At 38.6% G+C, this 16,719-nt stretch overlaps 1 protein-coding gene across 1 annotated transcript in view; it reads left to right on the top strand.

Moving 5' to 3' along the window:
• The first annotated feature begins 1,036 nt into the window (after window positions 1-1,036).
• LOC121369085 (methanethiol oxidase-like) overlaps window positions 1,037-16,719 on the top strand; it is a 40,503-nt gene continuing 24,820 nt past the window's right edge. Inside the window, exons 1-2 of the mRNA XM_041493934.1 lie at window positions 1,037-1,195; window positions 14,093-14,247. Of these exons, the coding sequence (XP_041349868.1) occupies window positions 1,102-1,195; window positions 14,093-14,247 (249 nt within the window). The 5' untranslated portion in view covers window positions 1,037-1,101. The remainder of the gene's footprint in view (window positions 1,196-14,092; window positions 14,248-16,719) is intronic.

The raw sequence follows: 16,719 nt of genomic DNA, 5'->3' as shown, positions 1-16,719 counted from the left end.
CCGGAAAACATTTATAGAAACTTAAAGAAAATTCTCTTCTTAACCGTTTAAGGAGTTTTAGAATATTAACTACTCAGTTGCCCCCCCCCCCCCCCCCCCCCCCCCACCCCACTCCACCCCAACAAAAAATCGTAGCTACGGCCCTGGGTTCACATTTAATTTTGCTGTGTTTAAAATTGTATTGTTTATTTATAGTGCCAGGGGCGAGACGTAGCCCAGTGGTAAAGCGCTCGCTTGATGCGCGGTCGGTTTGGGATCGATCCCCGTCAGTGGGCTCATTGGGCTATTTCTCGCTCCAGCCAGTGCATCACGACTGGTACATCAAAGGCCGTGGTATGTGCTATCCTGTCTATGGGATGGTGCATATAAAAGATCCCTTGCTGCTAATCGAAAAAGAGTAGCCCATGAAGTGGCGACAGCGGGTTTCCTCCTTCAATATCTGTGTGGTCTTGAAGTGCTTTCGTCGCAGGATCGAACCACAACGGTGGATCCATTCAACTGATTGATATTTTTCTCGTTCCAACCACAAAAGCCGTGGTATGTGCTTTCCTGTCTGTGGTAAAGTTTATATAAAAGATCCCTTGCTGCTAATGGAACATTGTAGTGGGTTTCTTCTGATGACTACGAGTCATAATTATCAAATGTTATCAATGTGCTCTAGAAGATCCATTCAACTGATTGTTATTTTTCTTGTTCCAACCACATAAAGCATAAAGCCGTGGTATGTGTTTTCCTGTCTGTGGGAAAGTGCATATAAAAGATCCCTTGCTGCTGATGGAAAAAATGTAATGGGTTTTCTCTGATGTCTACGAGTCATAATTATCAAATGTTATCAATGTACTCTAGTGGTGTCGTTAAACAATACAAACTTTAACTTCACTGGGTTGCCCTTTTCAGGAATTGATTCATGTGCTCCTTTTTTTCCCTTAGTTCCTCCCCTCCCCAATTTTTTTCTGGATCCGCCCCTGGATGCCTCCCCCCCCCCCCCCAACTCCTACCCCTGCAAATCCTGCTAAGTACGGCCCTTCGAGAAACGTACATTTCTGCAGTGCTGCGTTCTATAGCGTGGCTTCGTTTACTTAGTCAACAGTCAACGGCGGAATGGACGTACAAACTGAGAGTTCCGAGAGACGTCTCCAGCAGATTCATTCAGTTATCTCGTCAGGTGCGACAGATGCGACATCGTCAAAACCAGGTAAATGTCATGGTATAATAGTATGGTATATATGCAGGCGCGTGAATCATCCATAGCGTTTAAAGTTCTGTTTAGTACTAACGTATTGCCATATCTGTGTACAGCGTATCACGTGCAATTGTCATGCCGGGTTATAATGGCGTAACATATTATAATTATATGCAACACGAGCGTTCTCTATCCCAGTATCCTGTTCGACGAACGCAGATTGTATAAAGTTATAGGATTAACCTTGTTTGAGGCCAGTATACACACACATACCCCATACACACAATTACTTGAGGACGAAAATGTAATGGGGTTTGTTTATTTTGTCCTACTTTATATAAATACACTATAAAGATACAATGTAAATGGCTTGTGCCACATCTCCTACTAGATACCATGTCCCATACACTTGATATTGTGCCCCACCCCATCCACACTTAAGATATTCTTCTTACGATTCTAATTGTGTATACATACCGTCCTCAACATAAAAGTTTATTTAAATCAATTACGTATAGAAAACGATTGATAACAAACCCACCAGACATAAACTATTGATTAGGCCAAAAAAAGAAGTTGTTTGTTTCAGCCAAAAAAAGTAGGGTAGGTAGGTAGGATTTTTTTTTTTTTTTTTTTTTAGTTCAAAGAAAGGTTACCCTACCTTAAATGTGTTTGCCAGAGAAAAACTCAGTCTCAAGATGAAAGACATGAAGGCAAGCTGTCTGAAAAATCTTAGTTTACTCTTTTGCAGCCAGGGAGAAATAAAAACAATCTCACTGTCAATGTCAGTTTTAAGTTTCACATGCCATTTTCAAAAGACAGGAAAACAAAAAAAGTTTAAAACTATTCCTTTCACCAATAAAAGTCAGTAGATGACTGCGCAGAAACTTCACAGCTTTGTCCACTTTTGTCAGAGGATGACTGGACAAATTTGTCCAAGTTGGTCAATAGATGTTTGCACAAAAAGTTCACAGATTTATCCAGTCAGTAGATGACTGAACAAAAACTTCACAGATTTGTCCAACTTGTATTGGAAATAACAAAACAATACTAATTTTGTGTGCAATTTACAAATCAATCGGCTTAGAAATGAATAACTTGTAGTAAATTTCATAGTAATAAAAAAGGCGTTCTTAGCCCGAGTACTCTGACTGTAAGAGAGCTAGACGGACATTTGGACATAAATAATGAGAGCGTGTTTATGTTCAAATGTCCATCTAGCTCTCTTACAGTCAGAGTACTCTGGCTAAGGCGTTCCCTGTGGGACGGACTTATAGTTTTAATGTTTATTAGCCTATTGAACGGACCCATGCTAAAATCACCCAAATTAACTTATTCCCAATTAACTGAAACACTGAAATAAATGTGAACTGTTTAATGTTTGTGGTTATTCTTGAATATTCCGTTTATTTAATTATTACCCATGCTCAGCAGTTGATAGGCCTATCTACATCACTGGCGTAGGAAGCGAGGAAGGGGGTACTTTGTAGCAGCATCGATGGTTTATATATTAATTTTATACGTGTGTGTGCCAACCCAACCCACTTTTTGGTATCTTCCTACAGGCTACACCCGTGTATATTAACAAATTCTGGGTACTAGGCCTAAGCAGTAGCCAACAACGAAAATTGTACCAAGTCTTCTTCAAATGACCTTCACCTTTGCATGCGGAAAAAAAACGCGATGACTTGTAGTCTGTGCATGTGGTATCGAGAAATCCTTGATTGTTTTGTTGAGATCGCACGTTGTTGTTTTGGGAAAATAAACCTACAATGTATGAGATGACTGGCGTTACGATAATACGATATATTTTCCTCTATAGGCCTACAGTATTTAGCAGTTTGTAATAAAAGCCGTTTAATCGCCACATACGTTACCGTACTGTCATGCGATCTCGTGTGTCACCAATTACCGTGGTACCTAATAAGAGCACGTGTTAATGATTCCAATTTCAAACAAATTAGTTATGCTCATATCCATTCAACGTCCAGGCATGTCTAGTCTGGGTCCAGTCTCTAACAACGCCAGTGATTGGGTCCAAGGCACGGCGTAAGAAAGTGCCGAAAAGTGGGGTGGGGGTGTATAAAAACCATCGCTGCTGCCCCCCCCCCCCCCCACGCACACACACCCCTCAACCTCCATTTAACACACACACTGACGTGTAAGAGTTATCCTACTTGAGTACTTCTGTCGTCTGCTTTGTCGATCCGCGACCACAACTTCTTTGTGCGCTTCCCCCCCCCCCACCCCACCCCAGCAGAAAAAAAAAAGTTCAGGGTCGGTGGCAAAATTTAAGGTCGGTCGGGTGACCGGAAACAAACGATTTTTTTTTTTTTGGCCTTACGTACGATGCCTCCCCCACACACCCCATGTTATAAATTATGGAACTGCCCTTAAGAGTTGGGGTCAGTAACACGCCCCTTGATGGGTACAATAATATTAATAATATACCATAGTTTTTTTTTTCGTTTTTTTTTGTTAGTTTGGCTCAGTAGCTGGTTTAATGTTGATTATACATGTATATACAGTGTGTGTGTGTGTGTGTGTGACCTAAAATAGATAACGTTGGCTATCCAGCATTTTATATTGAGGGGATTGCGGGGGTGGGGCACAAAAACAGAGAGTAGCACGCACACTATGAATCGTTTTATTAGGTGTGAGGCAGGTATAGCCTAAAAGGTGGAAGGGAAAATGCGTGATTAAGGGGGTGGGGGTGGCTATGTCAGTGTAAAGGGAGGGGGTGTCGGTACAAAAAGGATCGGGGCAAGCCAATATATGGTTTTCTCCTAGTATCAAAAGCCGGCACTTTTTCGCATTGTTCTGGTAGTGTAACTGCCCCTACTCTAGCTACGTCTCTGGAGTCCGGTCAGGTGAGGTCAAACCTGTTTATCAGGCCGATATCCACTGACGATCGAGGAATTCCTATCCTGTCCGGTCTCTGGCATGGCCAGCAGCTGGTCTCAGAGCATGGGGAGGAACGAAGGAAATGTTTTATTTAACGACGCACTCAGCTCATTTTATTTACGGTTACATGGCGTCAGACATATGGTTTGGACCACACAGATATTGAGAGAGGAAACCCGCTGTCGCCACTTCATGGGCTACTCTTTTCGATTAGCAGCAAGGGATCTTTTATATGCACCATCCCATAGACATATCACGGCCTTTGATGTACCAGTCGTGGTGCACTGGTTGGAGCGAGAAATAGCCTAATGGGCCCACTGACGGGCATCGATCCCAAACCGACCGCGCATCAAGCGAGCGCTTTACCACTGGGCTACGTCTCGCCCCCAAAGCATTGGGGGGGGGGGGGGGGGGGGGCTCTGGAGTGTACTATAGCCTTATCTGTAATGTAAGAACGGTGATAACATTATCAGAACAGTCAACCAGGTTCTAATAAAGTTTGTTTTGTTTAACGACACCACTTGATCACATTGACCACATTGATTCATCGGCTATTGGATGTCAAACATTTGGTAATTCTGACACAATCTTAGACAGGAAACCCGCAACATGTTACCATTAATAGCAAGGGATCTTTTATATGCACCATCCCACAGACAGGATAGCACATACCACGGCCTGTGTTATACCAGTCGTGGTGCACTGGTTGGAAAGAGAAATGGGCCAATGTGCCCACCGATGGGGATCGACCCCAGACTGGCAGCGCATCAAGCGAGCGTTCTACCACTGGACTATATCCCGCCCCATTGTATTACATGGTCGGGACCTGGCTCAGTCGGTAGAGTGCTCGCTTGAGGTTCTTTGGTCGTAGGATCGAACCCTCTCGGGGGACCCAATCTCTGATTCTCTCGGTGGACCCATGACTGGTATATCGAAGGCCGTGGTATGTGCTGCTCTGTGTGTTAGAAAAGTGTAAATAAAAGATCCTTTGCTGAGAATGAAACAATGTAGCGAGACTGTAAGTGAAAATTATTGAATGTTTGCCATCCAGTGGCCGTTGATTGATATTATATTGTTTAATTAACTAGCCCCTTCAGTGGGTGGCATCTTACGACATCTGTGAATATGACTCGAACGTAGTGATGGGAATCGGTTTGAATTTCATCATCGATCATCGGTTAAAATCGGCTTGCACCAATCGATCAACTATCGATTACACAATGAGTTAGAATTATTATACGAACATAAGAAGGATTTTATATTATAATTAAAATACACCTGTTACAGTCACTGTATTGTCTCAACGCTCCATTATTTTTCAGTAATGGAGTGATGATTCCACAACTCTTCATTACTAAGAGTAATATAGATAAAATATAGATATATATAGACAGACATAAAATCATTATTTAGTGGTGTATTTTAAGTAGGGGAATATCCTCGTAACTCCATTCCTGAAAAATAATAGGACTCGGATCTAGCGGGGTTCGTCTCCATTATTTTTCAGGAATGGAGAGTTACGAGGACATTCCCCTATACGGATCAGGCCTCGCCAATATTACACTAGTTAGATATTGAGTGATTGTTATGACATGAGCATAATCTTACACTGGTGTGTAATAACACTTGCTATTATAGAGCAAATTGTAGAAACTGTTAGTTTCGTAATGTCAGTTTGAAGTACAAAGAAGCAATGTGTAAGCGTGTACACGGAAATCAATAAACAAAAAAACATCAGTTTAAACAGTATTCTCATTTAACAGACTGACATTCAACTTACACATTCTGTAAGCGTGTACACGGAAATCAATAAACAAAAAAACATCAGTTTAAACAGTATTCTCATTTAACAGACTTTAAAGGGACATTCAACTTACACATTCTGTAAGCGTGTACACGGAAATCAATAAACAAAAAAACATCAGTTTAAACAGTATTCTCATTTAACAGACTTTAAAGGGACATTCAACTTACACATTCTGTAAGCGTGTACACGGAAATCAATAAACAAAAAAACATCAGTTTAAACAGTATTCTCATTTAACAGACTTTAAAGGGACATTCAACTTACACATTCTGTAAGCGTGTACACGGAAATCAATAAACAAAAAAACATCAGTTTAAACAGTATTCTCATTTAACAGACTTTAAAGGGACATTCAACTTACACATTCTGTAAGCGTGTACACGGAAATCAATAAACAAAAAAACATCAGTTTAAACAGTATTCTCATTTAACAGACTTTAAAGGGACATTCAACTTACACATTCTGTAAGCGTGTACACGGAAATCAATAAACAAAAAACATCAGTTTAAACAGTATTCTCATTTAACAGACTTTAAAGGGACATTTTAACATTCAGTATCAATCTCATTTAACAGACTTTAAAGGGACATTCAACTTACACATTCTGTAAGCGTGTACACGGAAATCAATAAACAAAAAAACATCAGTTTAAACAGTATTCTCATTTAACAGACTTTAAAGGGACATTCAACTTACACATTCTGTAAGCGTGTACACGGAAATCAATAAACAAAAAAACATCAGTTTAAACAGTATTCTCATTTAACAGACTTTAAAGGGACATTCAACTTACACATTCTGTAAGCGTGTACACGGAAATCAATAAACAAAAAAACATCAGTTTAAACAGTATTCTCATTTAACAGACTTTAAAGGGACATTCAACTTACACATTCTGTAAGCGTGTACACGGAAATCAATAAACAAAAAAACATCAGTTTAAACAGTATTCTCATTTAACAGACTTTAAAGGGACATTCAACTTACACATTCTGTAAGCGTGTACACGGAAATCAATAAACAAAAAAACATCAGTTTAAACAGTATTCTCATTTAACAGACTTTAAAGGGACATTCAACTTACACATTCTGTAAGCGTGTACACGGAAATCAATAAACAAAAAAACATCAGTTTAAACAGTATTCTCATTTAACAGACTTTAAAGGGACATTCAACTTACACATTCTGTAAGCGTGTACACGGAAATCAATAAACAAAAAAACATCAGTTTAAACAGTATTCTCATTTAACAGACTTTAAAGGGACATTCAACTTACACATTCTGTAAGCGTGTACACGGAAATCAATAAACAAAAAAACATCAGTTTAAACAGTATTCTCATTTAACAGACTTTAAAGGGACATTCAACTTACACATTCTGTAAGCGTGTACACGGAAATCAATAAACAAAAAAAATCAGTTTAAACAGTATTCTCATTTAACAGACTTTAAAGGGACATTCAACTTACACATTCTGTAAGCGTGTACACGGAAATCAATAAACAAAAAAACACCAGTTTAAACAGTATTCTCATTTAACAGACTTTAAAGGGACATTCAACTTACACATTCTGTAAGCGTGTACACGGAAATCAATAAACAAAAAAACATCAGTTTAAACAGTATTCTCATTTAACAGACTTTAAAGGGACATTCAACTTACACATTCTGTAAGCGTGTACACGGAAATCAATAAACAAAAAAACATCAGTTTAAACAGTATTCTCATTTAACAGACTTTAAAGGGACATTCAACTTACACATTCTGTAAGCGTGTACACGGAAATCAATAAACAAAAAAACATCAGTTTAAACAGTATTCTCATTTAACAAACTGACATTCAACTTACACATTCTGTAAGCGTGTACACGGAAATCAATAAACAAAAAAACATCAGTTTAAACAGTATTCTCTGTACAGCGTGTACACATTCTGTAAGCGTGTACACGGAAATCAATAAAACAAAAAAACATCAGTTTAAACAGTATTCTCATTTAACAGACTTTAAAGGGACATTCAACTTACACATTCTGTAAGCGTGTACACGGAAATCTCATTTAACAGACTTTAAAGGGACATTCAACTTACACATTCTGTAAGCGTGTACACGGAAATCAATAAACAAAAAAACATCAGTTTAAACAGTATTCTCATTTAACAGACTTTAAAGGGACATTCAACTTACACATTCTGTAAGCGTGTACACGGAAATCAATAAACAAAAAACACATCAGTTTAAACAGTATTCTCATTTAACAGACTTTAAAGGGACATTCAACTTTTACACATTCTGTAAGCGTGTACACGGAAATCAATAAACAAAAAAACATCAGTTTAAACAGTATTCTCATTTAACAGACTTTAAAGGGACATTCAACTTACACATTCTGTAAGCGTGTACACGGAAATCAATAAACAAAAAAACATCAGTTTAAACAGTATTCTCATTTAACAGACTTTAAAGGGACATTCAACTTACACATTCTGTAAGCGTGTACACGGAAATCAATAAACAAAAAAACATCAGTTTAAACAGTATTCTCATTTAACAGACTTTAAAGGGACATTCAACTTACACATTCTGTAAGCGTGTACACGGAAATCAATAAACAAAAAAACATCAGTTTAAACAGTATTCTCATTTAACAGACTTTAAAGGGACATTCAACTTACACATTCTGTAAGCGTGTACACGGAAATCAATAAACAAAAAAACATCAGTTTAAACAGTATTCTCATTTAACAGACTTTAAAGGGACATTCAACTTACACATTCTGTAAGCGTGTACACGGAAATCAATAAACAAAAAAACATCAGTTTAAACAGTATTCTCATTTAACAGACTTTAAAGGGACATTCAACTTACACATTCTGTAAGCGTGTACACGGAAATCAATAAACAAAAAAACATCAGTTTAAACAGTATTCTCATTTAACAGACTTTAAAGGGACATTCAACTTACACATTCTGTAAGCGTGTACACGGAAATCAATAAACAAAAAAACATCAGTTTAAACAGTATTCTCATTTAACAGACTTTAAAGGGACATTCAACTTACACATTCTGTAAGCGTGTACACGGAAATCAATAAACAAAAAAACATCAGTTTAAACAGTATTCTCATTTAACAGACTTTAAAGGGACATTCAACTTACACATTCTGTAAGCGTGTACACGGAAATCAATAAACAAAAAAACATCAGTTTAAACAGTATTCTCATTTAACAGACTTTAAAGGGACATTCAACTTACACATTCTGTAAGCGTGTACACGGAAATCAATAAACAAAAAAACATCAGTTTAAACAGTATTCTCATTTAACAGACTTTAAAGGGACATTCAACTTACACATTCTGTAAGCGTGTACACGGAAATCAATAAACAAAAAAACATCAGTTTAAACAGTATTCTCATTTAACAGACTTTAAAGGGACATTCAACTTACACATTCTGTAAGCGTGTACACGGAAATCAATAAACAAAAAAACATCAGTTTAAACAGTATTCTCATTTAACAGACTTTAAAGGGACATTCAACTTACACATTCTGTAAGCGTGTACACGGAAATCAATAAACAAAAAAACATCAGTTTAAACAGTATTCTCATTTAACAGACTTTAAAGGGACATTCAACTTACACATTCTGTAAGCGTGTACACGGAAATCAATAAACAAAAAAACATCAGTTTAAACAGTATTCTCATTTAACAGACTTTAAAGGGACATTCAACTTACACATTCTGTAAGCGTGTACACGGAAATCAATAAACAAAAAAACATCAGTTTAAACAGTATTCTCATTTAACAGACTTTAAAGGGACATTCAACTTACACATTCTGTAAGCGTGTACACGGAAATCAATAAACAAAAAAACACCAGTTTAAACAGTATTCTCATTTAACAGACTTTAAAGGGACATTCAACTTACACATTCTGTAAGCGTGTACACGGAAATCAATAAACAAAAAAACATCAGTTTAAACAGTATTCTCATTTAACAGACTTTAAAGGGACATTCAACTTACACATTCTGTAAGCGTGTACACGGAAATCAATAAACAAAAAAACATCAGTTTAAACAGTATTCTCATTTAACAGACTTTAAAGGGACATTCAACTTACACATTCTGTAAGCGTGTACACGGAAATCAATAAACAAAAAAACATCAGTTTAAACAGTATTCTCATTTAACAGACTTTAAAGGGACATTCAACTTACACATTCTGTAAGCGTGTACACGGAAATCAATAAACAAAAAAACATCAGTTTAAACAGTATTCTCATTTAACAGACTTTAAAGGGACATTCAACTTACACATTCTGTAAGCGTGTACACGGAAATCAATAAACAAAAAAACATCCGTTTCAGTTTAAACAGTATTCTCATTTAACAGACTTTAAAGGGACATTCAACTTACACATTCTGTAAGCGTGTACACGGAAATCAATAAACAAAAAAACATCAGTTTAAACAGTATTCTCATTTAACAGACTGACATTCAACTTACACATTCTGTAAGCGTGTACACGGAAATCAATAAACAAAAAAACATCAGTTTAAACAGTATTCTCATTTAACAGACTTTAAAGGGACATTCAACTTACACATTCTGTAAGCGTGTACACGGAAATCAATAAACAAAAAAACATCAGTTTAAACAGTATTCTCATTTAACAGACTTTAAAGGGACATTCAACTTACACATTCTGTAAGCGTGTACACGGAAATCAATAAACAAAAAAAACATCAGTTTAAACAGTATTCATTTTAACATTCTGTAAGCGTGTACACGGAAATCAATAAACTCATTTAAACAGTATTCTCATTTAACAGACTTTAAAGGGACATTCAACTTACACATTCTGTAAGCGTGTACACGGAAATCAATAAACAAAAAAACATCAGTTTAAACAGTATTCTCATTTAACAGACTTTAAAGGGACATTCAACTTACACATTCTGTAAGCGTGTACACGGAAATCAATAAACAAAAAACATCAGTTTAAACAGTATTCTCATTTAACAGACTTTAAAGGGACATTCAACTTACACATTCTGTAAGCGTGTACTTCTTTAATATCTCGTATTAACCCACTTGTTACGATTACTAAACCGTTATAACTGGACAATAACAGGTCATTGCTTACATGTCTAAGCATGCAAACATTTAAAGATTAAAGTGTAGATCTAAACCGTTATAACTGGATATTGCTTATAAGGTGGGGGGGGGGGGGGGGGGGGGAGAAATCATTCGCAGACGACTTAGTTCTCGGTCGGGGTGTCGTACTTAGTAGAGCAGCCACCTCACTGCGATCTATTGAGACTTTGCCTTTGACCAGGAGATTTGTCCGCTACAGACGGGCACATCCCCACGGGTCGGCCGGGTTCGTCCCGGTCAGTCGTCTGCGAGGAGCTGAGATGGGACACCAAAGGGAAAAAAAAAAGAAAAAGAAAAGGGGCGCATGTATAAACAAACTCCTAAAATAGGCACTTCATAACTCTTATTTATTGATACTGAAGACTACACTATTAATTAACATTGTTCATAATATTAGGCATATATATATGATTAAATAAATTGTTTTCATTTTTAGAATTGTGTTTAAAAAGGAACTTGATTTTTTAGGAAGAGGGGCAGCCATCCTTCCCCGTTTGGTTATAAAAGAAAGGCCGGGAGGTCGCGACCAAACGCGTTATGTGTATTGAACGCAGCGTAGGTATACGTTCATCAACAGCGGGCAGTTAACGCTCTTTGCAACGATTCGATTGGTTCCCGATGTGGTTATTTGGTTTGACGTGAAGTGCAAAAAACAACAACAACAACAACAACAAACACAAATAATACAAAAACAACAATAAAAAAGTTTAAAAGTAGCGCTTTTATGTTCGACATTAGCTATTGAACTCAGTCCAGATTTCAATGAGATGGCCAACATGGAGTTGTTTTTCTTTTCTCAATATGCTATCCTGAGGGTAATGTCCGGTTTACTGGACAGTGGTGGAGTGGAATTAATTAGAAACGCACCACCAGCTACACCTATATGCAGCTTTTGAACATTTCCACCAATAAGTAATAATAAATAGGATTCTATATGACGGTCACCGGTCACACCTCACTGAACGCCCGTGTGCGGGTTAATGGACCCAGTTTTAAACCTGTTTTTTTCACTATATTATAATATCCTGTTATAACCCGTACTAGCCTCCATTTTAAACTGTGTATTTTCTTAATCTGTCTCTATTAGATGGAGACTCGTTTTGTAGGATAAAAAAGAGAAAATATAATTTTAAACTTCTTCCATGAACAGACGACATTCTGTTCAAAATTGTTATTTAACATATCTATATGTACACAAGGGCTCTCTAATCAGTGGAATAAACTAAAACAGGAAAATCTTATTTCAAATTTCATTCTTCACAATGGATGGTGAGTATTGCTGTCTGATTTATATCTTGATCAATAATTTTACAAATTGCTCATAAATTTGTTTTTATATCCAAAAGTTTAACGGTTTGCTTTTCTTTTTACGTCCTGTGAATCAGAAATTATTATTACCACACACAATTACACGCACGCACGCACGCACGGACGCACGCGCACACACGCACACACACACCACCACCACCACCATCATCATCACCACCAAGTGGCGTAGCCGGGGGGGGGGGGGGGGGGGGGGGGGCAGGAGGCCATGGCCATGCCCACCCCCAATCCCGGGAAATTTAGGTGTGATCAGTGGCGTACTCGATATCATGTTTACTTGGCTGCCAGATGCCCCCCCCCCCCCCCCCCCCCAATACAAAATCCTGCCTACGCCACTGCAACCATCATTGGTACTGGGTAAAGTTGATGTTTATTAATCGTTTCTATCAATTCTATAATATAATAAGGAAGGCCTTTTTAACGGTTTTCGATCGTTCCTGATCGTTTCTCCACTTTTCATCTGCACCGCCGACAGCCTTCAATGTCGCATTTTGCAAGGACCTTTTTGCATTCAGGTCCCGTCGACAACGGTAAACACATAGTTCTAAATAGTGCTTACAAAGATGAATTCCATAAATACAAGCAAAATGGAGGCCGCCAACTTTGTCACTTAACACAGGCATTGGCGGAAGAAAGTAGACATGGGGGTGAGGTGGGTGGACTGACTGAGATCGAGGGCGCAAAGCAAAGTTTATAGGGGTTTCGGGGTATGCTCCCCCATAAAATGTTGAAAACTAGATGTCCTGAAATACAATTTCCTGCATTCTACAAGTAAAATTCGTCTCTGCCTTAAGATTTACTACCAATATTTTTTATTCAGAATTAATTGATATTGATATGTCACCTCGAGCCCTCCCCTTATTGATATTGATATGTATAACCTACATATCGATATCAATAAGGTGAGGGCTGGAGGTGACATATCGATATCAATAAGGTGAGGGCTGGAGGTGACATATCGATATCAACAAGGGGAGGGCTGGAGGTGACATATCGATATCAACAAGGGGAGGGCTGGAGGTGACATATCGATATCAACAAGGTGAGGGCTGGAGGTGACATATCGATATCAACAAGGGGAGGGCTGGAGGTGACATATCGATATCAACAGGGGAGGGCTGGAGGGACTCGATAGGTGAGGGCTGGAGGTGACATATCGATATCAACAAGGTGAGGGCTGGAGGTGACATATCGATATCAACAAGGTGAGGGCTGGAGGTGACATATCGATATCAACAGGTGAGGGTGAGGGCTGGAGGTGACATATCGATATCAACAAGGTGAGGGCTGGAGGTGACATATCGATATCAATAAGGTGAGGGCTGGAGGTGACATATCGATATCAACAAGGTGAGGGCTGGAGGTGACATATCGATATCAACAAGGTGAGGGCTGGAGGTGACATATCGATATCAACAAGGTGAGGGCTGGAGGTGACATATCGATATCAACAAGGTGAGGGCTGGAGGTGACATATCGATATCAACAAGGGGAGGGCTGGAGGTGACATATCGATATCAACAAGGTGAGGGCTGGAGGTGACATATCGATATCAACAAGGTGAGGGCTGGAGGTGACATATCGATATCAATAAGGGGAGGGCTGGAGGTAACTCGAACTAAAAAATAAGTGTAAGCAAACAAGCAACCTAGGGTGTTAATAGAATGAATAGAAATAAACTGCTAAACTTGTTTTCCCACAGAATGTTGCGCTGGACCCGGCTACGCCACCCCTCTGGAAGCGATGAAAGGACCGCGAGAAAAACTGCTGTACATCCCCTGTATTGTACCCGAGAAAGACCGCCCCGACTACCTGGCCACCATCGACGTGGACCCGCAGTCGCCCACGTTCTGCCAAGTATGTAGTACACGGCATCCCATCAGGGCCTCCACCGAGTCCAAAATATTGGCCCTGGACCCGAGTACCCGACACTTACACAAAATAAAAATGAATAAAGGAATAAAGTAAAATAGCACTATGCATCTTAATTCCAGTGCTGAACATGGATGCCAAATCATGCCATTGTATTGCATCCACACATTCGACTTTTGTTTCCACTACATGTCTTATAGCCCTATAATGTAACCGGCGGCACGAATGTGGAAAACTGACGTGTGTATATGTATATATATATATATATATATATATAATTATTAAATGATAGTGCTCTTCCTTGCACGGCTACGCGAGTATTGCTAGTCTTGGCCCGTACCCGAGTACTCGAGTCCTCGTGGAGACCCTACATCCCATATGGAAAAAAAATGTCAAAGTATTTTGAGTCAGCCTGGTCATAATATATGTAGGCTATATTGCAACTGCGCTTCATGTTACTCCGGAATGTTTATACTAAGTGTAAAACTAACACAAACTCCAACCTAACGCTGGCCCTAATGTTCCAGTTGAAGAAATCACCGTGACCCAGTGTTTATGCTGCAATGAAATTAGGCTATACGTCAGTGGAAAATTTTATGCCCGGACGATTTCATAGCCAACAATAACAGGTCCGTATTTAGACTATTAAAAAAAGAAAGAAAAAGAGGAAAAGAACCAGAGCACAAATAGTTTAGGGTTTTCTCCGGACAGACAAAAGGGCCACTTTCAAACCATAAACTGACACTTTTATTGTCAGGAAAATGTCGCAATCATAGGCGTACGGGCTCCCATCTTTGTAGGGGAGCAGGCTGGCTTTTGGCAAAATTAAACGAAACTGCCCGAATCTGGATAACAACATTTATTCATATTAGCATTACTACCAAACAGCTATATAGGGTTGCAAACGAATCACTACGCATTTTTACATGGATTATAACTAATATTCAGGCAATTGCCGCCCCCCTGCTAGCTACGTCCCTGATATTGAGGGTAGAATCCCCTGGCCCCCTCCCCGGCTCGTACGCTTAATGAGGATGTAAATATTATGTTAAGCTTTTTTACGCTTCTTTCTTTGTTCCATTCTTTGTTGTTGTTGTTAGGTGAAATAAAAAAATAAAGTAGCACGTGTATATTTGCCAACATCAATATAAAGAAGTCTAATTTTGTAGAGAAATATTTAAAAGATAAAAATAAAAACGAGATCACTCCGTCAGCTATTTTCAATTTGCGGGGTAATTTGAGGACGCAAACCGCGAACTCACGCGAGATCTCACAAAAATAGACCTGTGGACAAGTTGGGGGGCATAGACAATAGGAAGCCACGCAAAAGGAATGTGAATATCTCCATGATTAATTATTCTATCGGTAGGGAACCCGAAAATTCTGCCGACAATTAACAAGACTTATTGGAGACATTTGTGAATTATTGCTTATCACAAAATAAAAAAAGATTTGGTTGTTAACGCTCGACAAACCATCGGTTCGGATTCGTACGCAATAAATATCGGATATAGGCTGAAATAATATTAATGTGTTCGCGCGTGTATGTATGCAGATATTTATTGTATTTAACATTATTTAAATATTTATAAAGCATTATACAGATAAATACATTCAGGATTCTTGTCGGGATTTCTTTTCACCAAGTTATTTAAAATTTTGTTCGGTATTTGGAATAAAATTAAATGATACATATGAAATTTGAGCTATGGTATATAAAACATTAGAATCAGGCCCGTAGGAACGATATCTGGAGTTGGGGGAGGGGAGGAGGCACAATTTGTAGTGGGGGAACACATGTCTAGTTGGTGGGGGTGGGGGGGGCAAAAGCCATATTTTAAACCGGGTTTATAAAAGTGGGGCTATAGTCCCCCCTCCGACGTCTCGGTTGCTACCGACCTAAGAATGGTCAGAAATGTAACTGTATTGCATATACAGCTATTTAAATTCGAAGCGAGATTATTTAACCTAAGAAAGATGTAAGTTTTATTTAGCCTCATATAAGACTAGCCGACAGTTTGATAATATAGGTATAATATAACTCAGTAATGTCTCTTTATTATAAACTCATGGGGGTTTATTATGCGCAGTCATAAGGTACCAGTCATAAGATACTTCGTTTGAAGTAAACATATTAAGTACCATGTCATGCCCGTAGCCGGAGGGGGGTCGGGATATCGGACAATCTCCCCATACAGGATTGAGAGTTCCGCTCAAATGAAAAAAAAATCGGATTTTACATATAAAAGTCCTTGTCCCCAAATAACCGGGATAACGTAGCAAGAACGTCTGTCTGAAGTTCCATTTGCTGAAGGTTCAATCCTCCTCAGTGGGTCGGTTTGATTATTTCCCGTCCCAACCAATGATCCACCAAAAGACGTCGTGTATGCTATCCTGTTTGTGGAATGTAAGAAGTATCATTTATTATAAATACATTGGTGCGACTGAAAACAAACG

The sequence above is a fragment of the Gigantopelta aegis genome, chromosome 1 (assembly GCF_016097555.1).
Source record: "Gigantopelta aegis isolate Gae_Host chromosome 1, Gae_host_genome, whole genome shotgun sequence".
NCBI lineage: Eukaryota > Metazoa > Mollusca > Gastropoda > Neomphalida > Peltospiridae > Gigantopelta > Gigantopelta aegis.
Note: the sequence above shows the minus strand (reverse complement) of the source record. Positions and strands in the feature narration are given on the sequence as shown.